Source organism: Engystomops pustulosus, chromosome 2 (assembly GCF_040894005.1).
Source record: "Engystomops pustulosus chromosome 2, aEngPut4.maternal, whole genome shotgun sequence".
In the NCBI taxonomy this organism is placed as follows: Eukaryota; Metazoa; Chordata; class Amphibia; order Anura; family Leptodactylidae; genus Engystomops; species Engystomops pustulosus.
The window spans coordinates 63534985-63562182 of NC_092412.1; the positions used below are offsets into that span (position 1 = coordinate 63534985).

General features: G+C 43.2%; 2 protein-coding genes across 6 annotated transcripts in view; both read left to right on the top strand.

The window, feature by feature from the left end:
- Positions 1–13910, top strand: part of LOC140117826 (retinol dehydrogenase 7-like) — a 29827-nt gene extending 15917 nt beyond the window's left edge. For all 5 annotated transcript variants that reach the window (XM_072134933.1, XM_072134934.1, XM_072134936.1 and 2 more), the window contains exons 4-5: positions 11319–11482; positions 12717–13910. In XM_072134933.1, coding sequence (XP_071991034.1) covers positions 11319–11482; positions 12717–12946 — 394 coding nt within the window. In that variant the 3' untranslated portion in view covers positions 12947–13910. The remainder of the gene's footprint in view (positions 1–11318; positions 11483–12716) is intronic.
- Positions 13911–16317: 2407 nt separating this feature from the next.
- Positions 16318–26641, top strand: LOC140116520 (retinol dehydrogenase 7-like). The gene is made up of 5 exons (XM_072133034.1): positions 16318–16438; positions 18537–18870; positions 20423–20681; positions 22914–23077; positions 25967–26641. Exons 2-5 carry the CDS (start codon positions 18561–18563, stop codon positions 26185–26187), a joined length of 954 nt encoding a protein of 317 aa, XP_071989135.1. The 5' UTR covers positions 16318–16438; positions 18537–18560; the 3' UTR covers positions 26188–26641.
- The last annotated feature ends 557 nt before the right edge of the window (positions 26642–27198 follow it).

The window sequence follows — 27198 nt, forward strand, 5'->3', positions numbered from 1 at the left end:
ATGGCTACTCAGCAACAGCATCAAGTTCCTGCTGCTCCGGTTAGTCTGTCTTCCGCTGAACCTAGGCTGAGACTTTCCATGCCATCCAAGTATGATGGGGACCCCAAGTTGTACAGCGGCTTAATCACCCAGTGCTCCTTGCACATTGAGCTTATGTCAACACAGGTCACGGAATGGTCTAAGGTGGCTTTCATCATCAGCCTCCTCTCCGGGAAGGCCCTGGCATGGGCTACTCCCCTCTGGAACAGAAAAGGCCCAGTCACAGCTACAATTACCTCCTTCGCTGAGTTCCAAACTCTGGCTTCTGAACTATCCTGGAATGAAGCAGCGTTGGTCGCAACTTTCAAAATGGGGCTTTCTGGGCCAATTAAAGACGCACTGGCTGCATGTGACCTGCCGTCTATGCTGAGTGGTCTCATCTCTCTGGCCACTCAGGTTTGCAGCCAGATCTTGTTGCAGTAAGCTCTGCAGATTACCTTTAAAAAAAGCATCAGAAAAGCGAGTGTGGGAGCTTGGTGGCGAGTGTGCATTGATCCGAAGTGTGTGCAGTGTCTTAAGTGTGACTTACGTTTAAGGGACTTAAGTTTGAGGGACTTTAGCAGGTAACTGCTGTATTTTGTGTTACTTTGACTGTAAATTCTTTTTTCTGTGAATATTTCTATTGTAATCCCCATTAGAACAATGGACTCCATAAGTGGCATTGCTACACAGTGTACATCTTGTGCCATGTATGCTTTCCTTGAACAGCCGTTCGAGGGGGAATACTGCTGTGTGGGATGTGTGAAAATTGCTCATCTGGAGGCCCAGATTCTGGATCTAAATGAGCAAGTTTCAAGGCTGCGGGCAATTGACAATATGGAGCGAAGTTTGCTGCTCCTGGAGCACAAACTCTCTGGGGAAGATGGGTGTGGGGAGGGAAGTATGGAGGTGCAGAGTGAGGGGGCAGCTAGTTGGGTAACCTGTAGAAGGCGGGGTAGAGGAAAGAGTTGTAGGGAGTCTAGTCCTGATCTTGTGCACCCCAATAAGTTTGCCAGGCTGGCAGATGAGGGGGATATCAGATCTGGGGTAGCAATGCTGCAGCAAGACGTGGCCTCTAGCAACCAGGGGACTGTCTGCTCCAGTAAGAAGGGTAATGGGAGCACAGGCAAGGTCAGACAGGTGCTGGTAGTGGGAGATTCGATTATTAGGGGAACACACAGGGCAATCTGTCACAAATACCGTGCATACAGAACAGTGTGTTGTTTGCCGGGATGTGTGGGATGTGTGAAAATTGCTCATCTGGAGGCCCAAATTCTGGATCTAAATGAGCAAGTTTCAAGGCTGCGGGCAATTGACAATATGGAGCGAAGTTTGCTGCTCCTGGAGCACAAACTCTCTGGGGAAGATGGGTGTGGGGAGGGAAGTATGGAGGTGCAGAGTGAGGGGGCAGCTAGTTGGGTAACCTGTAGAAGGCGGGGTAGAGGAAAGAGTTGTAGGGAGTCTAGTCCTGATCTTGTGCACCCCAATAAGTTTGCCAGGCTGGCAGATGAGGGGGATATCAGATCTGGGGTAGCAATGCTGCAGCAAGACGTGGCCTCTAGCAACCAGGGGACTGTCTGCTCCAGTAAGAAGGGTAATGGGAGCACAGGCAAGGTCAGACAGGTGCTGGTAGTGGGAGATTCGATTATTAGGGGAACACACAGGGCAATCTGTCACAAATACCGTGCATACAGAACAGTGTGTTGTTTGCCGGGTGCTCGGGTTCGGCATGTTGCGGATCGGGTTGACAGATTACTGGGAGGGGCTGGTGAGGAACCAGCGGTCATGGTCCACATTGGCACTAATGACAAAGTAAGAGGTAGGTGCCAAAAAAAATGATTTCAGGGATTTAGGCCATAAGCTCAGGGCAAGGACCTCAAAGGCAGTTTTCTCCGAAATACTACCTGTACCACGTGCCACACCAGAAAGGCAGCGGGAGATCAGGGAGGTAAATAAGTGGCTCAAAAGTTGGTGTAGGAAGGAGGGTTTTGGGTTCATGGAGAACTGGACTGACTTTTCTGTCGGCTACAGGCTCTACAGTAGGGATGGGCTGCACCTCAATGAGGAGGGTGCAGCTGTTTTGGGGGAAAAAATGGCTAGAAGGTTGGAGGAGTGTTTAAACTAGAGACCTGGGGGGAGGGCAACTACACTTATGCAGGGCAAATAGACAGTGTAGATAGAGAGCTGGGAAGAGTCATAGTCCATGGGGGAGAAAGGGGGGCTGGAATGAGATAGGGGAATACGGACAGAGAAAACCATATAAAGTGTATGTACACAAATGCCAGAAGCCTCACAAACAAAATGGAAGAGCTGGAACTCTTGATGTTGGAGCGGAAGTATGATATAGTGGGTATCAGCGAGACACGGCTGGACAGTAGCTATGACTGGGCTGTTACTATAGATGGTTATAGTCTTTTTTAGAAAGGATCGTATAAATAAATAAGGGGGAGGGGTTTGTTTATATGTGAATTCTTGCCTCAAGCCTGTCTTGCGAGATGACATCAGTAACGCAAATGTGGAGTCCCTATGGGATGAGATAAGGGGAGGTAAAAGGAGTAATAAAATATTACTAGGGGTTTGTTATAAGGCTCCAAATATAATGGAGGCAGCAGAGGAAATGCTGATAAGTGAAATGGATGCGGCTTCAAAGCATGGTGAAGTACTTATCATGGGGGATTTCAATTACCCAGATATTGACTGGGGGGCAGAAACATGCAGGTCCTTCAAAGGCAGAAGGTTCTTGTCAACAACAAAAGACAATTACCTGTCGCAACTAGTCCTGGAGCCAACAAGAGGGGGGGCACTGCTGGACCTTATCCTAACCAACAGACCTGATAGGGTATCAAAACTACAGGTTGGGGGGAACCTGGGGAATAGTGATCATAATATCATTGATTTTGTATTACGCTTTACTAAGAGCGTTAGTGAAGGGGCAACCAACACTCTAAACTTCAGGAGGGCAAATTTTCTGCAACTAAGGGAAGACCTAAAAGGTATAGACTGAGATAATGTTCTCAAAGACAAAAGCCCACCCCAAAAATGGGACTTTTTCTCATATATTCTGAAAAAGTCCTGTGAGAAACACATACCTTATGGGAAAAAGCATAAAAGGAACAACAAAAAGCCTATGTGGCTAACTACCGATGAGGCTATCAGGATTATAGAGATAAAAATAAATCCTGTAAAAAGCAGATAAAGGCCGCAAAAATAGAGACTGAGAGAAATATTGCCAGGGAGAGCAAAAATAATCCCAAATTATTTTTCAAGTATATAAATGATAAGAAACTAAAAACAGAGAGTGTGGATCCCCTTAGAAATAACATGGGGGTCATGGTGGAAGGAGATGAGGAAAGGGCCAATCTACTGAATGTCGCCTTCTCAACTGTCTTTGCCCAGGAAAATCCCCTGGTGGAAGACACAATGAGGAATAATGTAAATTCTTTTTGGAATGTCAACAGTTTAACCCAGGAAGAGGTACGGCCCGCCTCGCAACCACTAAGATTGATAAATCACCGGGGCCAGATGGCATACACCCCCGGGTTCTGCATGAATTATGTACGGTGATAGACCGTTATTTTTAATATTTGAAGATTCACTGAGGACTGGTTATGTTCCACAGGACTGGCGCATAGCAAATGTGGTACCAATATACAAAAAAGGATCAAATAGCGATCCTGGAAACTACAGACCCGTGAGTCTAACTTCTGTGGTGGGGAAAATATTTGAGGGGTTTGTTAGAGATGCTATCCTGGAGTATCTCACTGTGCACAACCTTATAACCCAGCGTCAGCATGGGTTTATGAGAGATCGGTCCTGTCAGACTAATCTTAGGAGGTAAGTTCAAGACTGGATCTGGGAGACGCTGTGGATGTTGTATATCTGGACTTTTCAAAGGCATTTGACACACTGCCACATAAAAGGTTGGTATATAAAATGAGACTGCTGGGAATAGGAGAAAATCTGTGTATTTGGGTAAGTAATTGGCTTAGTGATAGAAAACAGAGGGTGGTCATTAATGGCACATTCTCAGATTGGGTTGATGTTACCAGTGGAGTGCCACAGGGGTCAGTATTGGGGCCTCTTCTTTTTAATATTTTTATTAATGACCTTGTAGTGGGTTTACACAGTCAAGTTTCAATATTTGCAGATGATACTAAGCTGTGTAAAGTAATAAATACTGAGGTCGATAGTTTAGCATTACAGAGGGATTTGTGGAAGCTTGAGGAGTGGGCAAAGAAATGGTTGATGAGGTTTAATGTAGATAAATGTAAAGTTATGCACTTGGGCCATGGAAACAAAAAGTATAATTCTGTTCTTAACGGTCAATTGCTTAGTAAAACTGGAGCTGAAAAGGACTTGGGGGTATTGGTGGATGGTAAACTTAATTTTAGTGACCAGAGCCAGGCGGCTGCTGCTAAAGCAAATAAAATTATGGGATGTATCAAGAGAGGAATAGATTCTCATGATAAAGACATAGTTTTGCCCTTATACAAATCCCTGGTCAGACCACACATGGAATATTGTGTACAGTTTTGGGCATCAGTGTATAAAAAGGATACAGTAGAGCTGGAACGGGTGCAGAGGAGAGCAACCAGGATTATTAGGGGAATGGGGGGATTAGAATACACTGACAGATTAAAAAATTTGGTATTATTCAGTTTAGAAAAAAGACGACTGAGGGGAGACCTCATTACAATGTACAAATACCTGAACGGACAGTACAAGGATCTCTCCAAAGATCTTTTTATACCTATGCCTGTGACCAGGACAAGGGGGCATCCTCTACGCCTAGAGGAGAGGCGATTTTACCATCAACATAGACAAAGGTTCTTTACTGTAAGAGCAGTGAGACTGTGGAACTCTCTGCCGCAGGAGGTTGTTATGGCGGACTCTATGTACATGTTGAAGAGAGGCCTGGATACCTTTCTGGAGAGAAAAAATATCACGGGTTATGGGGATAAAACATTTATTTAATTCTTAAAGGTTGGACTTGATGGACTTGCGTCTTTTTCCAGCCTTATATACTATGATACCATGATACTATGATTGACATATGGTTTGCTGCGCTTTCCGAGGAGCAGCATCTGAAGCAACTACAAGTCAGGACCTGACATTTGCCCCGCCTGGCTACTGTCTTCCAAAGACCCTGTTTGCCACCTCCCGTGTCTGCTACAGAGGAACCAATGCAGGTGTATAGAGCTAGTCTGACCACCCAAGAGCGTTCCAGACGAAGAAAGGAGGACCTCTGTCTTTATTGTGCCAGCCGGGAGCATTTTCTAAGACCTGTCCAGTCCGTGAAACGCACGCACCTAGAGTTATCGGGAGAAGCATCCCTGGGTGAGAGCAAAGCTTCACCACGCTTGAATATTCCCGTTCTGCTCAGTTTTCGGAAAGGTGGCCAGTTCCAGATTTCTGCCTTCTTGGATTTCGGTTCTGCAGGAAACTTCGTGGATGCTGCTCTGGTCCCTTCTCATCTCCTCTGACGGTGGTCCAGAGCCTCTATTCCTGCAAGTTGGAGCGCTACACAAAGAGAGGCTGTCTTTTTATGTACTACCCAGGTCCACATCTTCTGTAATGTTGGGCCGTGGTTGCAGCTCTAGATGCTCGTGCTTAACTGGCAGACGGGGGAGGTTCTTAGTTGAGGACCAGAGTGCCAGTCCCGATGACCACTAAGAATCACTATCCATTGCCGTTGATCACAGAACTGTTTGACTGCCTGCATGGAGTCAAGGTCTTCACCAAACTAGACCTACATGGGGCCTATAGCCTCATCTGTATCCACAAAAGTAACGAGTGGAAGACCGCCTTTAATACTCGCAATGGACACTTCAAGTACCTGTTTATCCTGTTTGGACTCTTTAACACACCAGCCATCTTTCAAGAATTTGTCAATGACATATTTAGAGACTTTTTATATACCTGTGTCATGGTCCATCTCGACGATATGCTGGTGTTCTCTACAGACCTCAAGTCCCACCAGTCTCACGTATGCCCAGTCCTAAGTCAATCGCCTTTATGCTAAACTTGAGAACTGCTAGTTCTACCAGAAGAGTCTTCCCTTTCTCGGCTAAATCATCTAAGACGGGTCTACAGATGGATCCTGCTAAGTTGTGTGCGGTTCTTTAATGGCCTCACCCAGTAGGACTGCGTGTGAGGCAGAGATTCCGAGCTTTACCAATTACTACGATTAGTTTATTCCGCACATCTCTTCTCTTGTGTATCCCATTGTGGCACTCGCCAGGAAGGGCCTAATCCTCGACTCTGGCCCATGGCACTGAAGAAACCTTCTCTAAACTAAAGTCTACTTTTTCCTCGGCCCTAGTTCTCAAATGGCCTGATACGAAGAAGCCTTTCCAGCTGTAAGTTGACGCCTCCTCAGTAGGAGCTGGGGCAGTGCTCACCCAGAAAAGGCCCAAAGGCCGAATTCTCACTTGTAGCTTCTTCTCTAAGACTTTCTCCTCCGCAGAGAGTTATTACTCCGTAGGGGAAAGAGAACTATTGACTATAAAACTTGCCTTAGAAGAGGGATACACAGATCATAAGAACCTCCTCTATCTTCAGACTGCTCAGTGACTCAACCCCCAACAAGCTCGCTAGTCACTCTTCTTTTCCCATTTAAATTTCCTTATCCACTTCCATCCGGCAGAAAAGAACATCAAGGCTGATGCTCTCTCTCGTGCCTCGGATGTCACTGGGGAAGAACTGGTTCCTCAGCATGTTATCCCTCCTGAGCGACTAGTTGTGGCCACTCCAGTGGACCGTTGGCAGCTACCTCCTGGCAAGACCTATGTCCCACCTGCTCTTCGTAAGAGGATACTGACTTGGACATTGGTCATGTGTGGCTGGTACTCTGGGGTGTGTGCAGCGCTCTGTCACCCTCATTTCCTGTTTCTATTGGTGGCCCTTATCTGGTTAAGGATGTACGGGATTTTGTGAGTTCATGAGCTTCCAATGCCTGAAATAAGCCATCTCGTCTCAAACCTGCTGGTCCTCTACAGCCGTTGCCAATACCTAGCTGAACATGGAATCACGTGGCTATGCACTTTATTATGGACCGTCCACCTTCCTCTGGTAATACCACCATCTTGGTGGTAACTGACCAGTTTTCCAAAATGTCCCATTTTGTTTCTCTACCAGGTCTTCTGTCTGCTCCACACCTTGCCAGTCTGTTCTTCCTTCACATCTTCCAGCTCCAAGGACTTCCCAACCACATCGTTCCTGTCCAGAGGGTTGTTTGTTTCTAAAATCTGGCAACCAGCTTAAAGTGAAATTAGACTTTTCTTCTGCCTAGCACTCACAGCCTAATGGTCAAGTGGAAAGAGTTAACCAGACTCTGGGCTGCTATCTCCATTTTGTTTATACCCGTCTGGACAACTGGTCCACTCCGTTGTCCGGACAGAGTTTCTTATAACTCCCTGGCTTCAGCATCTGCCGTCTCTGCTCCATTTTTCATCATTTATGGACTACTCCACTCCCCCTGCTCTTCCTCTAACTGTGTCCTCGGACGTTCCTGCCGTTGAAGAGTGGGTACAGGATCTGAAGTCCATTTGGGAGCAGACTCGTCTTTCTTTGCTACAGGCTTCTGCTCGAACCAAGGTCCAGGCCAATAAGAAATGCAGGCCTCCTCCAATTTTCTCCCCAGATGACAGAGTCTGGTTATCCTCCAGGTCTGTCTGGCTAAATATCCCTGGCTACAAACTTGGTCCACACTTCCTGGGTCCTTTTGAGGTGCAGAGGTGTATTAATCATGTGGCCTATAAGCCTTCCTCCCACCATGGGCATACCAAACTACTTCCACGTATCTCTACTCAAACCAGTCATGCTGAACTGCCTCTCCTGGCAAGTTCCTCCTACTTCTCCTGAGGCTGACTCCACCAAGACATGAAGACGGTGAGAGGTAAGCAGTTCTTTTTGGTTGACTGGAAGGGGTTCGGGCCTGAGGAGAGATCATGGGAGCCCGAGTATAATATCCTGGACGACGGCTCCTGCAGAGATTCCTCCAGACTGAGAAGAGTGGGAAGGCCAAAGGGAGGCGATACTGTCATGGGGACTCACCTGTGCTCCTCTCTGTGCCCCAGCGCCCTGTCAACCTCACTCACCTCTCCACGCTCCTGTCTGTGCTCAGGCGGTCGGGGCGCACGGCCCCACCTCCTATGGAACGCAAGTGGGGGCTTCTGAAAATTTAAAGGGCAAGTGCACCATTGATTGGCGCTGGCCAGAATCCTTCATAGGCCAGCCTCTACCAGCACACCCCGCTGGATCTTTGTACCTCGCAGCCTAAGAACAAGCTTGTTGGATGCCTTGTGCTATTATTTTGAATTCCTGTTGTGACCCCGGTTCTGTTGTTGACTTCAATGCCGTGCTGCCTAGCTTGACCTATTGCTATGTCCCTAACTCTGGTCCTGTGCTGACCATCACCTCCTGCCTGTCCCCGACTACGATTCTGCTCCACGTCTCTGTATCTCACCTTGGCCACCACCGCGGATAAAGTAGCACCTGTGGAACGGCCTGGTGGTACCACGCCTTAGCAAGTCCATCCTGCTTTGTGGTGGGCTCTAGTGAGAACCGGGTACCAGTTAGACTCCGGTCCCAGGTGTCGACTTACGTCATCATACGCTGTGGTCCAGTGGATCCACTACCCTTCGATCCTGACAATGGCCATTGGGTGCCAGCAGAATTCATCATATCAACCATATTAACATTCGTATAATAAACTACATGGTACATAATCATAAACAACTCATTTTTAAATTTAGATACACTTTACATTACAGAGATGTATGCTTTTTTCTGTACCTTGAAGACAGGAATCCTCCTTTAAAGAGATTTGCCCATGAAATAAAGCTCACATTGAAATAAATGTTAATCCCCTAGTGATATTTACATAATAAACATAATCTTAACCTCTTACTTTACCATTTGTCAGTTGTATTGCTCTTTTAGCTCATATAACTCGGTGATGGTCAGTGTAAAAATGTGTGGGTAGGCACTCTCTAAGCAGACACAGATTTCTCCGTGCTATGAGATGCTGTGAGCTGACAATGTACTTAGATAACGGTACAGGGTTTAGCTACACTTTTATTTAGCTTTGAACATTCTACTAGTATCTGACACAAAGAAAAAGAGATGAGACAGATCAGAGATGATGCAATGGATATAAAACACAATGGCACTCTCATCTCTGCTATATATCGCCTATAACACAAACAGAGTTAACACAGCAGAGTCACCTCTGCTATATGCCTCACTCCAAATAAATACCCTATCTCTCTGTAGCTTGTAGAGTAAGTATCCACACACTACTTCGTTCCAGCAAGAAGTAAATGTATCTGAGCTGGTCTTGTAATGCAGGGGGAGGGACAGGAGGCTGAGAGCACTGCAGTGTGCAGACAAGAGAATCTATTCATAGTCGATAAAATTTATGGATGTATCCATAGCCAACCTAAATGTAAACACCGGGACTGATAGAGACAGGTTGGACTTATATCTGTGAAATGCTGTATTTTTGTTAACAACAGTGAATTAGCAAATGTGTAATTGTGTTATGCTGAGTATATTTAAGAATCTTGTCTTTGTGGAATAAAGGGTCCTGACTTATTGATGTGGCCAAAAAGGCTTCTTAAAATACAAAGTCTATTTCTTACTTCATTGAAGTCGAAGATGGCAGATGGCCTGGGCTGCTGTCCCTCTCTTTCTCAGAAGGCTGGTGCCTTGGTCATGGGCTAGGAGCACAGGGTCTATGGCAAAGTATCCCCTACCAGCTTCTTCTTCTGGTTGTTGAGGTAGAGTGGCAGTCTTCTCATCCAAGGTCTGTTCCCTAACTGCAAGGCCCTAAGGACTGGGACTTTTCTCCTTATATACTTTCTACCAATGGTTACATTTTAGAACAAACACAATGACAAAGCATTTTCCCATAGACTTAAATTAAGCAGCCATAATATTCTATGGCAGCAGGGTTAATGGTTCATTCTAGTGTCAATAGGTGATTCACACGTTTTCTTAAAATACAAAGTCTATTTCTTACTTCATTGTACTAGAAGATGGCAGGACTGCTTTTCTCAGCCTTCACCCAATACATGCAACAGGGCTAACAAATCATTCAATGTAAAAAATGTAACACAGGTTATAAAATGACTCTGTAGAAGTGTAGTGCAGTGCCCAGTATAGGTGTGACCCCAACGCTGTACTGGGTGCTGGGTGTCACCACCTGTTGCTGCTCTCCAGAAGTGATGGTAGGACGTGGTACATCCCAATGGGAAATAAGTCCAGAGAGTGAGGGTCAGCAGTGAAACAGTTTCCTTTGTAACTGAAGAAATTCAGATACAAAGCAATACAAGCAAATCAAAGGGCTGACTTCTTTAATCTCCTCCCTGGCAGAAGAAGGGTTCTATGCTGAGGAGAGGCCTGGGTGCTGTCCCTCTCTTTCTCAGAAGGCTGGTGCCCTGGTCAAAGGCTAGGAGCCCAAGGTCTATGGCAGATTATCCCCATCTCAGCTTCTTCTTCTGGTTGTTCAGGTAGACTGGCAGTCTTCTCCTCCAAGCTCTGTTCCCTCCAGTCTTCTCCTCCAACTGCAAGACACTAAGGACTGGGACTTTTATCCTTCTATACTTACTACCAAGAGAGTAGTGGTTACATTTTAGAACAAACACAATGACAAAGCGTTTTCCCATAGACTTACATTAAGCAGCCATAATATTCTACAGCAGCAGGTTTCTAAAGTGTAAAGAATTTTCCAGACAGCACCTGTCAGTCTAAAAGTCAGGCTGTCTGCTTGTCTGGTAAACAAGCCTGTTTTTCTCCTGCAAAACAATCAGTACAGTACATGGAAAATTACTGACTTCTCTGAGAGATAGAGATACACAGTCAGAAAGGTCTCTCAATGTTCATTAACCCTTTCTACTAGTCTATACAGTTACTGTAAAAATAAACAGAATGTATATAACAAAACTCTATAGCTAAATGCAAGTTAACCCTTAAGGTAAAATAAAGTAAGAAGTGCAGAGTTTGCATAGGGGAAATATGACAATGTCTACAAATGTCCAAAGAGCAAGGCTCCTCTGCCTCTGTTATAAGGCACTACTTAGTGTCTGGACTTCATTAGAAGTTCAGGAGCGTGTTCACGTCCAGCTCAAATTAAGTGGGTCCGCTCAACCCTCGAGGCTAGGCAGAACATAACAAAAATTATTATTTTAGTAAAGACAATATTATACAGTTTATAACTAAATGAGTATGTTTTACAGGTATTTAAAAAATGATAATGTGTATAAGCTTACAACATATTCACTGTCTCTTTTCATCAGGCGTGAACTTCGACCATTTGGAGTGAAAGTTTCTGTCATTGAACCAAGTTCATATAAAACGCCAGCTACAGATGTGAAGACCACATTACAAAGCATCCATTCTGCCTGGTCACAAGCTCCGCAATGGGCCAAGGAAACTTATGGACAGAAGTATTTTGAAGTCTGTAAGTAAGATTATTGTGTCACAGTTTTGTTATTGTCAAGGTGCCAGTTAGTGTTCACCCTTCATTGTCATCTATGTAATGGATTCAAATAAAATAGAAGAAATAGAAAATGTACAAAAGAATCAGTCAGGGGCGTACATAGAAATCATGGGGCCCTATAGCAAAACACAATTTAGCGTGGACTCCTGACTCAAAAAAAATAAATTTACTTTTGGTGAGTCAAGACTGGACATATGCGGTACATTGCATTTATTGCTCTCTATTTTCATATTGCACCTCTATACAGTATCTAATGGTAAATTGTCTATATAAAGACTTTTTATTCTGAATTATATCATTGTACTAGTATCAATTATTACCACCATACAGAGATTAATATCACTGCCCAACTATACTGAATAAATATCACAAAGCAAAAAATGGAAAAACGCCATGATCACTGCCACTATCATAATCCAATAACTGAATAATACCGCCATGCTATGACCATTACAACTGCATAATGACTAAATAATACCACCCAACTATGACTTTCATCATACTTCTACCATTACCCTCATAGTGACTGTATAATACAACCTTTCTGATACTGGATAAAAGCTAATACAAAAAAGTATATCATTTTTAAATAAATTAATAAAGACCAACTTTACACAGTGGTGCTAAAGACAGTATAAGTATCTGCAGTATAATTATAAATAACCACTTAGTGTATACGTCTTATCTTCATTTTTTTTATTTATTTATTTGATATCATGATATCATAACTCCTGTTTTAGTCTTGACTTGTAGAGACAATTCTTCTGCATAGTTGAAATTCATAACAACTCCTCTGGCTGTGACTTATTGCTGCAGACTTGGCCACCAGGTGTCTTCAGTTCCATTGAGTACATCCCCACACTGCGCCCCTAAAAATACCACAGTAAATTAGAGTATAATGTATACTAGAAATCCTTGTATTGTAGAGTAGTGGGCTTCCCCTGCCCTACCGTTGCTGATGATGCTTTCCTTTAATCCTTAAAACGTGTCTAATGCTATATTGTTATATACCTCTATCCCAGATAGAGATTGCAATGGTGGACCAACTAGCCTGTGTGTCAGAACCTGTATTTTCCTTTATGCCTATTTTCCAATATCATTCCGTACCTTAACTTACACATTCGATATGACTCTATTTTCCTACACAGCTTTTGTATGGTCTATATTGGTTTTGATATATGCTTTTCATTTCCAGATTGCAGATTCATCCAATACAGATTATCCAAGTGCAACCCTGACATAACCCAGGTGACTGACTGCATGGAGCACGCCCTGACTGCTATATACCCCTGGACACGATATTCTGCAGGATGGATCACCAAATTGTTCTTCCTTCCTGTTTCTTACCTTCCAACTTTTATGGCAGATTATCTATTAGCTTCTCCTTTGTCAAAACCACAAATTTTTCATGCAGATGGTAGTTAACAACTTGATAAACAGATTGCTTCATATTTGGTGCAGAATATTGAAATTGGGATTGAATGATTTATATTTATTCAACCTTTTTAACATGCTTTTGCCTGTCCTGTGGAGGTATAAAATAAAAAGGTATAAAATGTACATTGACTGCCCTCAACCTGAGGTAAAAATGCTGTTCACTTTTTTTCTATCAACAGTAAGTCACAATGGTTTTTGGACATGGTTATAGTGTTATCCAGCAAGTTAGGTTTATTACAAAAATCGTGTTGTACATTGCACTGCACATATATGTTTTGTTGGAATATACAGAGTACCGGCATTAGAGGTTACAAGCATGTAGGATGGAGGATAAAGAAATACAGTTTCTCAACTACACACCTGATACATGGTGTAAATGCCACCAGCACCTTATATTCACAGTACAATAACTTTTTAAAGCAGATGGCGCCATGACACTGGTTACTGACCATCTGGACCCCACGCGAGTTGTTTCTCTCACGGACACCTTTGCGCTTTCCTCTCGTTACCTCAAAGACAAAGATCCTGTAACTTGCAAATATACTTGCCAAGTCCGGCTCTCCCATCACACCTGGGAATATACGCAACTGCAATACTTCTGCAACATCAAGGAAGCAACTCTGGACTTACAGCACTCTCTTTACCCCCTTATCTTCCTCCTCTATCTTGTTGCAGGTTGTTCCCCACTGTAGGTCTGTGCTGGTCCAATGTTTGGACTGCTTTATAATATTTTTACAAAGGATGTCAGCAGTACGAACCTTTATTAAGTTCTCACCATCTATTGACTTTAAATGCTGCAAGAGGAAATCCCTCCCGGCTCTGCATATCTCGGTATATCTTGGTTTTCTCTCTCTGACTGGTTCAGTAGTTGCTGTTTTGGGGATTGTACATTTTCGTTCTTACTTTCTCAATGTCACACTTTGCATTATTAATTTTCCCTTTTTTCTTCTTTCTGTACACTTCATATTAAAAGTTTACTTGAATAAAAATGTTACAGAAAAAAGGTAAAATAACTGAGGTGAAATTATTTTCATATTCCAAAGCCTCTGATGTGGTCCTTGGATGGATTACTCTTATCAATGAATGGAGGGCATGATAGTCTAGAATGTTGTGTGTGCAGGTACTGCTTAATCCAGATATGTCAGGACCTTCTTCAGCAGCAGGTTCTGAAGGGTGGCCACCATGGGCGTAACTACAGCGGTAACAGCCATAGCAACTGCTATGGGGCCCGCAGTGTCAGGGGGCCCCAGCATCCGACCTTACACACTAAAGAATACATTAAATACATATTATGCTGAACATTGTACGCCATTATATGTATACAAAAGTGCACATCATCCAAAGTACACAACATTAATTGGTATCTCAAATAAGAAATTTGGGGGGAAGAGTGAGGAGACAGCAGAATGACAGGACTAGTAATCTCTCCTCTCTAGTCCCTGTCATGTACTTCCCTCATGTGGTCAGTAGCTGCTGGGAAGGATCTGTGTAAATGTATATATATAAATGTATATATCAGTGCATAAATGTGTGTGTATAAGTGTAATACTGATGGATTATTAGTGACCGATTGAAAGCGAAAACTGACGGATGTAAAGAAGGACAAAATGATCAGTGACGTCAATGCAAAATTACTGCCGACACCCTCTCCACCCGCGCTCAGTCCTAATCAGTCGGACTGTTTGACGGCACAAGCCCTAATTTGCATGGAAGCAGCACAGCTGCGCCACAAAAGGGATCACGTGTGCCACAATCCCAGTGCACACACTTCTTAAATACCTGTGCAAGTCACTTTAGCCTTGAAAACAGTGCACAGTCCGACAAAAGTGCAACACGCTACCCTTCGTAAATTTTGTCTACATTAAATTTTTTGTTACTTTGACAAAATACTGTATATACTCGTGTATAAGCCGAGTTTTTCAGCACAAAAAATGTGCTGAAAAATGTCCCCTCAGCTTATACACGAGTCAATACATAACATGCATATTATTTAAAAAATAATAAACGCATATACTCACCCTCTGGTGGCCCCGACGTGCAGCGCTGCTCCTCCGATGTCCGCGCGGGTCCTCGCCAGGCTTCCGCGCCCGTCTTCTTTCTTCTGCTGGCCGCCGCCATTGTTTTTCTCCCAGGCGGCGCCTAGTATGACATCAGCAGCATCAGCGCGTCATACTAGGCGCCGCCTGGGAGAAAATCAATGGCGGTGCCCTACAGAAGAAAGAAGACGTGCGCGGAAGCCTGAAGAGGACCCGCGCGGACATCGGGGGAGCAGCGCTACGCATCGGGGCCACCGGAGGGTGAGTATATACGTTTATTTTTTTTTTTAATGCTGGGCTCGCTGTATATTACTGGGGGCAGGCTGTATATGACTGGGGGCAAGCTGTATACTACTGGGGGCAGGCTGTATATAACTGGGGACAAGCTGTATACTACTGGGGGCAAGCTGTATACTACAGGGGCAGGCTGTATACTACTGGGGCAAGCTGTATTCTACTGGGGGCAGTGCTGTAAACTACTGGGGGCAAGCTGTATACTACTGGGGCAAGCTGTATACTACTGGGGGAAGGCTGTATACTACTGGGGGCAGGCTGTATACTACTGGGGCAGGCTGTATACTACTGGGGGCAGGCTGTATACTACTGGGGGCAGGCTGTATACTACTGGGGGCAGGCTGGCTATATACTGGGTGGGGGGGTCTGTGACCAATGCATTTCCCACCCTCGGCTTATACTCGAGTCAATAGGTTTTACCAGTTTTTGATGGTAAAATTAGGGGTCTCGGCTTATACTCGGGTCGGCTTATACTCGAGTATATACGGTAATCATATTATGCCATGTAATGGTAAAGTGTTTTGCATGGTGCCTTATGCATGAACAATTTAGGCCGTAATCTGATTGCAACATGGTTGTTAACATTTGTATTTACTAAACACAATGTTAACAAAATGTTTTTTGTCAATGTATGTTCCCGGAAAGCCACATTTTCAGCAGCAGCATCTCATTACATTGGGAGCAGGGTCTTGATGCATACAGTACACTGAGGGACTCCATAGATGTGCAGCAGTTTCTTGAAAGGGTTTAATGCATAGGTTAAATAATAGGATTGATTTGTATATCACATAAATGCTACTATTCTATATCCCAACCCCATTAAAAACAGTCATAACAAGTATGATACATTCTCTGACATGTGTGTACATTTACATCACCTGTGTGGAGGAGCATTTATGCAGAAAAATAATTAATCCCAGTCCAATTAACTCCATCTGCTTGCATGCACAGACTGAAGTAACTCCTGAAGATTATAATATATTTTAATAGCAATTCTGTCAAGGATTGGCCAGTTTTCAATGTCTAATTTTTAGCTGTACCGCTCCCTTTCCCACTGCTGCAATGCTGGTTAAAAGAGAGCACAATCCTCTGTGCTGCCGGTGAGAGCTGAACGTGTGCTGTATGGGGGCTCCCAATAGTCTACTTACAGGTGAGTCTCATGCAGTGATGCTTAAGGTTCTCATTTGTTACTATATATTATGTTAAGGAACATTACATTACTATTGTTTAACGCAAATGCTTGCAGGGAATTCTAGAATGTCTTTGAGAGCAGTTTGTCCTTGTGCTATCCACTGATACAATTTATAAGACAAGGACAAATTAATTTCTATGAGCTTATACACACGGTAGTGGTTTCCATGTACAAGTGTATGAGCAGACTGTCTTAGCCGCAAAACTCAGAGCAGGTCCTATTTCTGCTCACTCAGGCTTTATTGTAGTAATCGGCATGTGAGCACGCTTCACACACCAAAGACATATCGGCCACCATCAACAGACTTTGGATCTGTTGATTTCGCCCTGAGTTCATATAAATGTAGCCGCATACAGATGTTGCGTTTTTGAGGCATTGGAAACAAATGCTTTTTTAATATAGCCGAAAACCAGTTTGCAAATGCTTTTGCAAGTCACGCATGTGAAAAAAAGCACCATACAAGTCTATGGAGATGCATAAAAAACGCATTGCACTCTGAGACACATGCAAGTCCAATGCGTTTTTCACTGATCAATTGCCATGGACAAGAGACCACAGTCCTGAGTCCTTTTCATGTGCGTTATCTGCCATGAAAACACCAAATAAAACATACGTGAAAAACTGAGACATTGATCAAACTCTGACTTAAAACTGTTTGAATTCTGAATTTCACTGACCTAACCCTGATCCCATCCTGATCAGACTCTGACATGATACGCAACGCAAGTGTGAAAGGGGCCTATCTGGGTTTTTTTTTCCATTTTTCAGATGGTTGACTACAATTAGATGATGTCATTTTTAAAGCCTGGATCAGTGAAAGAAAAACAGATATGAAAAAACACATGGAAAATAATGGGAATGTGGCAATGCATGAAAATCATGGATTGCATACTGACATAATTCACACTAGTGTAAAAGAGGCCTAAAACCAACACTCAGACAAGGCTCATCATTTTCTTACAGATTTGCAACAAATGAACATGATTTTTCAATATACAAAAATTAAAATGCCCATGTTTATTGTCACATGAAAGCAGATGCTGATACTGAATTCCAGTGAGCCAGCATCCCAAGTTGGCTGTCTGTGTTCGGCTACATTCACACTGCCGTATGGGGGACGTACCGTTCCTTAGCCGGGAGAAAGGTAGGACATATCGTATGTTTCCCCGTGCCCCATGTTTCTCTATAGAGAGGAACGGGGGTGAGCGCACCACAGATCACTTCACTAAGCGCAGCAATTGGCCATAACCACTCGCCATAACAGCATATTCTTCCACATCTTTCATTCGTATCGGCCCCCTGAGGCCACCAATACAGTTGAAAAAAAAGAGCAAATTCACACTATAATAGTAGCTTCTCTCTAGGGTCACTCTGTACAGGAAGAATCGTGGGTCCAGCAGGATGACCTCCAAAGACAGTGCACTTCTGTCAAAACCTTCTCACTTTTTCCACAGTTCAAAACAGCCAATGCAGTGCCACTTTAAAATAGCACTGACAGCAACATCCCTTAAGTTGCCTGGGACTGTAGGAAGATTTAGTGTTTGGTGAACTCTGTCCTGGGGCGATGGCCTGAGTGCCCGCAGAAAGGGCTCTGAGTGCCACCTTTGGCACCCGTGCCATAGGTTCGCCAACACTGTTTTAGGCACTTAATACATCCCTCCCCTGCGCTGGCCTTTGGGGTTGTTGATTGTTTTTGTGGTTGTCTGTTAGGCTGGAAGCACATGAGTTGCAATTTTACTTTGGCACCACTGTTACACATGGAAGCAATGACTCCTTATATCCGATATCACTATGTGTGCTTTCATGCGTGCTACTAATGCTAGAACACTGGGCATGCCTCGGCACAATCACATATGGGTTTCCAGTGAAAAAAATGCGATTAGTTCAAAGTGTGTCCGCACCCTCAAATGCATGGAATGCCATCCACTGCTATGAAATTCAAAACATAAATATTAAAAATGTTATTACATACCCAACCTCAGTATGAATTTTAGTTTAGTGATGAAAATTCAGGATGATTGTATGATGGTTACCAGTTATCACATTGTTTTCCTAGGAAACCTTAAGATAGCATACTGTGATGTGGCTCCTCCTGCTGGCATTAGTGGGTCTTCTGCTCCTATACAGATGGTACAGGCAGAATCAAATACTGGAGAATCTGTCCGATAAATTTGTTTTCATAACTGGATGTGACACTGGATTTGGAAACCTGCTTGCAAAGCAACTGGACAAACGTGGAATGAAAGTGCTGGCAGCATGCCTAACAAAGCAAGGGGCTGAAAATCTAAGAAAAGAATCAAGTCGATTACAATCAATAGTCTTGGATGTTACAGACAGTCAAAGTGTGAGCTCAGCTGCCAAGTGGGCCACTCGTGTTGTTGGAGATGAAGGTAATAACAGACACAGGCTATTAACAAAACTTTAGTATCAATCAATAAAAGTAGAATGTTGTGTCAGAACATCCTATTGGTATTGATGTCACAGCCCCTATAAATGTGTGATCCTGAGTGATATCCAGCATTAGCTTGCTGACTGAGTGTAGGGACATTTGTGTCTGCACTATGTGTTAAAGGGTATTTCCACGAAGAAAAGTTTCTTAAATTTACTCAAAATAACAAAGTAACACATTCTCGAATTCACTGTTATTAACAAAAATACATGTTCCAGATATAATTCCAACCTGTCTCTATCAGTCCTGGTGTACACAATCTCAGTTGCCCCTCGTTTCCGACCCTGTATCTTCTTACTTTAGGATCGGCAGCCATTTTGCTTTTCTGTCTGACGGCCGTCAAGCTGAGATATTCTCTATCTGTACTCCCTGCATTCCAGGACGGGCACTCACTGATACACAGACACTGACTTCCTGCTGGCATGTACACAGCGTGAGGAGAACTACAAGCTAGAGGCAGATAAGTTCTTTATCCAGGGAAGAGGAGGCAGGTACAGCAGATCTGATTGTGTGGTTGTAGCTGATATATAGCCAGAGCGGGAGAGTGTACTTGAGTGTAATATGCATCTCACGGATCTCATCATCTCTGATCTGTCTCGTCTCTCTCTTCCTATGTGTCAGATACTAGCACAATGTTCAGAAGGTAAATTAAAGTGTAGATAAACCTTGTACCCTGATAATCTAACCACATTGTCAGCTCACAGAACTAGATGGATTATAATGTGTCTGCTTAGAAGTCCCCGCCCGCACCCTGAAATCTTACACTGATCACCATTGAGTGCTAGGAGCTAAAAACAGTAATAAAACAAGTAAAATTGTGAAGTAAAGGCTTAAAAATGATCCTTACTGTGTAAACATCACTAGGAGATTAAAATTTGAGAATTTTCTTTCATGGGCAAACCCCTTTAAGGATAAGTGAAGGGCTTGTAGTCTGGAGCTGATAGGAGAAGCACAGAGAAAGTCTCTTGGGAAGCAGGCTGACGTTGATCATTTGGGGAAGTCCATAAACCCTGCTCATTGCTGCTGTTGAAAATCTTTTTGGAGTCAATAGTTTCACACCTGAAAGGACTAGCTATACATTTTGTAGTAACGCACAGTGATGGCAACACACAAACACCCTCCCAGTGCATTAAAATAGTGTCATAAACATGCAATTTGTGAGAAAATGAATTCTATTAGAACTTTTGAAAAAAATTTGCTGACTCGGTCTAAATATGTTTTTAGTGTGTTTATATAAAAAATGAACCAAGTTGATTAGGATTAAAAAAAAGTTTTTTTTTCTGTTTTATACATACCCTATTTGTCTCTGTCAAAACAAAGTCTGTGTAGTCTGATCTCTCCTCCTTTCCATTCATCTTTTACCTCTTGTCTAACCTGATGTATGTAGGCTATAAAGGAGTACAGCTGTAGGACCAAGCAAGCAGGACCATATTTTACAGTATCTCTGTACATTGGTAGAATGTACATTTTATTATATAAACTTTTTATTTCAGGTTTATGGGGCCTCGTAAATAATGCTGGTTTTGGAAATGCCTTGGCTCCTAATGCATGGCAAACAAAAGCAGATTTTGAAAAAGTGCTGAACATAAATTTACTTGGTGCTTTTGATGTGACCGTGAACTTCTTACCTCTAATCATAAAGGCGAGGGGTCGGATTGTGAATGTTTCTAGTTGTGCTGGAAGACTGTCCTTCATCGGGGGAGGATATTGTCCATCTAAGTTTGGAGTTGAAGCTTTATCTGATAGCCTCCGGTAAGCATCTAGTTTATTTTAACATTTTACGGTTTTAATTCCATAAATAAATATATAAAACATACAACGTATAATACCTATCACCAAGATATCTAATCATGTAAACTGTGTGATGGGATGAAACAATGTTGGCATAGTCTAGTAGAGACCTAGGTAGAGTGTGAGCAAAGGGGAGGTTACTTGTTCTCACAATAGGGCTTATTTACTAAGGGTCCACGGCTGCACTTTCAAAGGATTATCCGGCGTTTTCGGGATTTGCGCCGCTGTGCCAGGTATTTGGGGACTGGGGATTGTGTCGCAGGTGATCGGATTGTATGGCAGATGCGCTGGCTTTCATGCGCAGGATTTAACTTTGTGTCGCAAGACAATGCACTTACATGCACCAGTAAGAAGAAGGTGAACTCCATCGGACCTGAACAGGGACGCGACACATGCAGGATATAATGCAAACGATCTTAGTGAATCGCAGCAGAGTGCATTCCGGTCGGACAGTGCACTTTTGTCAACTCATGGGGATCAGGTAAATAAATGGGGCAGATTAATCACGCTGTGTGAAAGTCAGACTATTCTAGTTGGCAACCAATCACAGCTCAGCTTTCATTTTACCAGTGCTCATGAATATTTTAAAGGGGAGCTGTGATTGGTTGCCATGGGCAACTAAAAATTTTCTGACTTTCAGACAGCTCGATAATTCTGCGCAGTGTGTCTCTTGCCTCGGCCCTAGTGCATCTGAAATAGGCTATATTCCCCCAGCTCATGACAAATAACTCATGTTAGCATGCCGCTAGTAGTTTTAATTTGACCAAGGTTATTTAAAAATCTGTTATATATATGCAACATCCCTGCTGATACAAGGCAGAGGGGTTGTTGCGAATATGTCCCAATATGTAGCTTGCAACCTGTGTGGAGTCTGATCAACCCCACAGCAGGTCACTACACAACACGCGGAACACTGCAGCGGTAGATCCTGCCTGGTAAGGCAGGAGTTAATTGTTTAATGTGATCTCATTCCATCGGCCAATCACATCTGTTATCTTATTGTATTGTAAGCTGGGATGCCATTGGAGGAGTAACCACCACCTGACCAGTGGGAGTAAAAAAAACCCTGCTCAGGAAAGTTCTAGAGGCAGTCAGTCAGGGAGTCTAGTGAGGTGAAGCAGACTAGACAGAGAGAGCACTTGATCAGAAGTCTGACAGGAGTCAGTCAGACAGACCAGTCCAGTCTGACAGGAGTCAGACAAAGTAGTGAGACAGTATAGCTCTGAGGAGTTAGTGAGAGTAAAAGGGTATCATCCTACCTCCAAGGGTGATATCTGAAGTAGGACTACTAGGACACAGCTATCTCCCAGCCTGCCCTTGCATCCAGGCTGGTGATCAATCCCTGTGGTTCCCTCTCCAAGTGTTCCCTCTCCCCAGCCTGCAGCATTTGTCAAGACTCGTTTGGCACGTTATCCACTGTTCCTGTTGGTTCCAATAAAGAACTGTAAGTTGTTTTTGTTCAACCTCTGCCTCCGTCTGGTCCCTGCTACTACAGCTGCCATCATCACAGGCACCCTGTCCACCACACAGAGACTCATACTCTAGACACCAAAGGGTTGCCCCAGGGAGATCCGCTATAGCAGCCTCTCCCTCATCATTTCTTGCCAACACCACCTGCTGGAGACCTGCCAGGCTGTAGGACAGCCCTCCGGTCCCCATACCAAGCACCGTGACACTAGCGTGCCTAGGCCGCAACCGCCAGCCACTCAGGTATTCTGGGCCTCGGCTGTCTCCAGGCCCCAAGAAAAGGCTCGCCCCGGTGGGGGATGTTGCATATGTATCATTGTCTCGCTACCTATTGCTACATATGATATACTTTGATGAACCAAATAAAAACTATTGTTAAAAAAAAATAAAATCTGATCTCACATTGACTTTTCTATGGTTAAAGGGGTTGTCCGAGACTTTATAAAAAAAAACAAAGATGGCCCAGAAGGTATATGCGAGGCGGGTGGGTGTCAGGTCCGATCAAAAGCTGAATGCAGTGCTACTACCGCGCCCATGTTTGTTTACATGGGGCACGAACCACAGCTATAGCAGCACAGGACACTTGGAGGGCGCCGGGAAATGAGTACATGTTTATTTTTTAAGCAGCCCCCTCTCGGCCACCTTTGTTTTTTTATAAAGTCTCAGACAACCCCTTTTAAGATATTATGGGAGGCATCTGTCATGAGTCATGTATCTTGTTTGCAGAAGAGAGCTGTATCATTTTGGAGTAAAGGTCTCAGTAATTGAACCAGGTGCTTTCCAAACACAAATAAGTGTAAAGGAACATCACTTAAAGAATCTGGATCGTTTGTGGTCGAATCTCTCCTCACCAATCAAAGACTACTTTGGAGAACAATACTACCAGAAATGTGAGTCAGTCTATTTGTAGAAAGATTTCTAGTTTATGTCCTGCAATTCTTTAAGTTATACAGTATATGTAGTACCAAATGCATAAGAGGTTACACATGTCCAATGTGACCCATAGATTAACCAAGGGTCCTACTGGTGTGCCCTTTAACAAGGAGGCACCATGGCCCCCATATTTTTATAGAATATTATTATTAACTTTGGTAGGTTTATAAGGTAAACTAAATTGCTTTGAAATTTGTGTTAAAACATACACTGGAGATCACAATTGGAGAACAAAGTATGGTCACTTTTGTAAAGGGTACACCATGGTACCAAAATATATTAACCTAAAACCTTTATTTTGCAAAAAAATGTGATGATCATGGAGAACAGCAATGATTGTCACACAGAGAAATATTATAATTACATTTTCTGAAGGTTACAGCAATCACCAACCAGTAGTAAGTATACAGGCCTTTGCCTTGAATGACTTCAGCACATCTGCAGCAGCAGGACAACATTAGTCTCTCACACTGGTCTGGAACAGCTTTACCCGTTTTGCTGTGTGGCTCGGAGCATTGTCCAGCTGAAAATTGTTGGATTGGAGAATCGCACATTGTAATGAATGACTTAAAACCAAATTATCTCGGGTCTTTGTAAAAACCAGGGCTATCGCCGCCACCTGTGAGGTCATTGGGGACGGCGATTGAATACAAGATGACAGCGGCCACACACCACTGGGAATTAAATGCCTGCCAGCAAACGCCCACATTGTATGGAGAGGGCTCATCCAATAAGCCATCTCCATACACCCGCATCCAACATGTGACATAATAGTACGTCAGATGTCGGTAAGGGGTTAAAACAAGTCAATATGAGGCTCAGTATTGTGTGTGCCTGTATGATCAACCTACTATGCCTCGGCTTGCTCTTGAAAAGGATTCAGATGATCTTCTATGGGATCTCTTCCCAGACTTGGACTAAATCATCCGCCAATTCCGGGACAGTCTGTGGTGCAGAGTAACGGTGGATGGAGCAAGACATGATGTCTCAGATGTGCTCAATTGGATTGAGGTCTAGGGAATGATTGGGCCAGTCCATAGCTTCAATGCCTTCATCTTGCAGAAACTGCTGCCACACTCCAGCCACATGAGGAATAGCATTGTCCTGCATTATGAGGAACCCAGGGCCAACCGCACCAGCATATGGTCTCACAAGGGGTCTGAGGATCTCATCTCAGTAACTAATGGCAGTCAGGTTACCAGTGGCTAGCAAATGGAGGGCTGTGAGGCCCTCCAAAAAATGCCACCCCACACCATTACTGACCCACTGCCAAACTGACCATGCTGAAGGATGTTGCAGGCAGCAGATAGCTCTCCATGGCTCTTCAGACTCTGTCCATATCTGTCCTATACGATGTTGTGCTGTGAGCACAATCCCATCTCTGGACGTCAGGCCCTCATGCCATCCTAACGGAGCTGGTTTCTAACCATATGTGCAGATGCATGCATATTTGTGGCCTGCTGAAGGTAATTTAGCAGTGCTCTGGTAGTGCTCCTCCCCTTCCTCCTTGCCCAAAGGCAGAGGTAGTGGTCCTGCTGGTCTTTGCCAACCCACAGCCCCCTCCATGTCTCCTGGTGCACTGGCGTGTCTCCTGGTAGCACCTCCAGCCTCTGGATACTACGCTGACAGAACTTCTTGCCACAGCTCGCATTGATGTGCCATCCTGGATGAGCTGCACTACCTGAGCCACTTGTGTAGGTTGTAGAGTCCGACTCATGCTAGTTTGAAAAGCAAAACATCAGCCAGAAAGCATAGGTACTGAGAAGTGGTCTGTGGTTCCCACCTGCAGAACCACTCCTTTATTGAGTGTGTCTTGATAGGTGCCAATAATTTCCACCTGTTGTCTAATCGATTTGCACAACACTGATTGTCAATCAGTGTTGCTGTTGTAATCAGTGGACGATTTCAGGGTACGGTCACATGTTGTAGTTAAAACTGCAATTAGTTTTGAGGTAGTTTTAGATGATGCAGTTTTGTTAATTTAAGGTGAAAGACATAACTTGAATGGGTGAATTTGATTTTAAGGGGAAACCTGTACACCAAATGTCTTGAACCTGTTGAGTTAATGGGGCTTCTTTACTAAGGGTCGCGGTGCGCACTTTAGTCGGACTGTGCACCTTTTTCGGGGCTATGTTTAAAATGCACCACATCAAAGATGGTGAACTCTGTCTGACCTGAGCGGGAAAGCTGACACATTCATGATTTCAGGCGCACAATCTTAGTGAATCGCCAGAGATGGACAATGCACTTTCAGTGAACTCCCGTGACCCTGTAAGTAAATGTGCCCCAATGTCTTTCACTTGTTAAAATAAGAAACTGCCCCTTAAACCACCACAATACTCATTACGATGCAGTTTTAACAGCAACGTGTGACCTCATCCTCATATAAGTTGGATGTACTTGGAATAATATTGTGTTGTTTAATTGTTCCCTTAATTTTTTTGAGAAGTGTTTGTGTAATATATATTTATACTTGTATAAAACATACTTTTTATTCTTTCAATATTAATTGGAAATTGCATAAATTGGATAAAAAAGGACTGGTTAACAATTGCCAAACCTAATTTTTAGGGCTACTAATTGTAATAGCTAAAGGACCACTGAGCTCTGTGATCCTACAAAAAAGGAGCATGACCTCACATTATGTACCTCATTTGCTAGGTATTCCGTTTCCGGAAATACTGGATTTAGTTATTTTACATATTTGCCTTTGACAGGTAGACTGGAAAAGCTCCAAAACAGGGGGAAACTATGTATGTTTATGTGGATTACCCATCAATAAAATGACAGTCCTCAATTATCTCTGTCTTTATGATATATGATTTTTTTTAAAATTTTTCTCACAGATACCAAAGGCTTGATTTACCTACTTGAAAAGTCCAGCCCCAAACTGTACTATGTCACAGACTGTATGGAGCATGCCCTTACTGCCACACATCCCTGGACTAGATATTCTCCTGGACTAGACGGCAAGCTGTATTATATACCTGTCTCTTACCTACCTACTGTCCTATCAGATTATCTGCTGTGTCGGTCATCACCCAAACCAGCCTATGGTCTGAAGTAATCATTTCTCCAAGCTCTTATAATATAATGGCGATTTCAATGGAGAGTTATGTTATTTGTTTATTAAGATAACCCAAAAGCTTTCTTATTCAGCATTAGAGCTTCCTTTGTACTGAACTCCATTGATGTGCAATCTGTGTATGATTGTCCTAGATGTTTAAAATAGGTAAATACTTACCTTACATTGTTCAGTGGATAAATATTTACTCTGAAGGCTGTTTCTCTTCATAGTATGCTCCATTAGTTGCCATATATCAGGTTATAATGCTTTAGTATTTCTGGGTAAAAAAAGCTGTGAAATACAGCACATAAAAAAGACAATATAGACTGTAATTTGGTTGCAAACACAAGATCTCAAAGTATAACTTTTTTAAATAATTCAATTGCATGTAATATAGTAATAATATTGTTTTTTCACATTCTTTTTAGACTGTATTATGTTTTTTGAATGTATTGACTGTATGTGATTTATTAAAGAAACATTTCTAGGAGTAATTAATACTATCTAGTGTTTTATTGGTACGTTCTGGTGAAATTATTGGAAGTTCAATCTGTTAAGTGGATGTGCGGTTTGGCTAACTACCAGAGCAACAGAGGGTTTAAAATGGTATATGGACAGTGGTTGTCATGGTAAACAACCCATTAGGAGTACATTTTACATCCTGCAGAATAAGTACAATAATAGTACAGAATAGTACAATAAAAAAGTACAATAATACTACAGAGCATAAATCTAATGACCTCAACAATTTATACAGTATATTCTAATTCCAAAGTCTAATTCCATCCCATGTGGCACCAGCAAACATCAGAAGTTTGTACCTGACAGTAAGAATGTTCAAAAATATAAAGTAAATGATCACCGTCAGCGGGAAACAAACCAGAACGCTCGACCTCAGCTATTGAAGCAAGGACTAGCTCTTTTATGGAGCATTCTGACATTGCTGTGTGAATTCAAGTTACGTATAATCAGTTGTGGGGAATTTCTTTAACCACAACATACGCGGTATGA

Excerpts from the sequence above, each read along its gene's own strand:
- LOC140116520 (XM_072133034.1), top strand. The coding sequence starts at position 18,561 with ATGTGGCTCCTCCTGCTGGCATTAGTGGGTCTTCTGCTCCTATACAGA. Across the intron at positions 18,871-20,422 it reads TCGTGTTGTTGGAGATGAAG|GTTTATGGGGCCTCGTAAAT; the intron begins GTAATAACAGAC and ends TTTTTATTTCAG. Across the intron at positions 23,078-25,966 it reads AGAACAATACTACCAGAAAT|ATACCAAAGGCTTGATTTAC; the intron begins GTGAGTCAGTCT and ends TTTTTCTCACAG.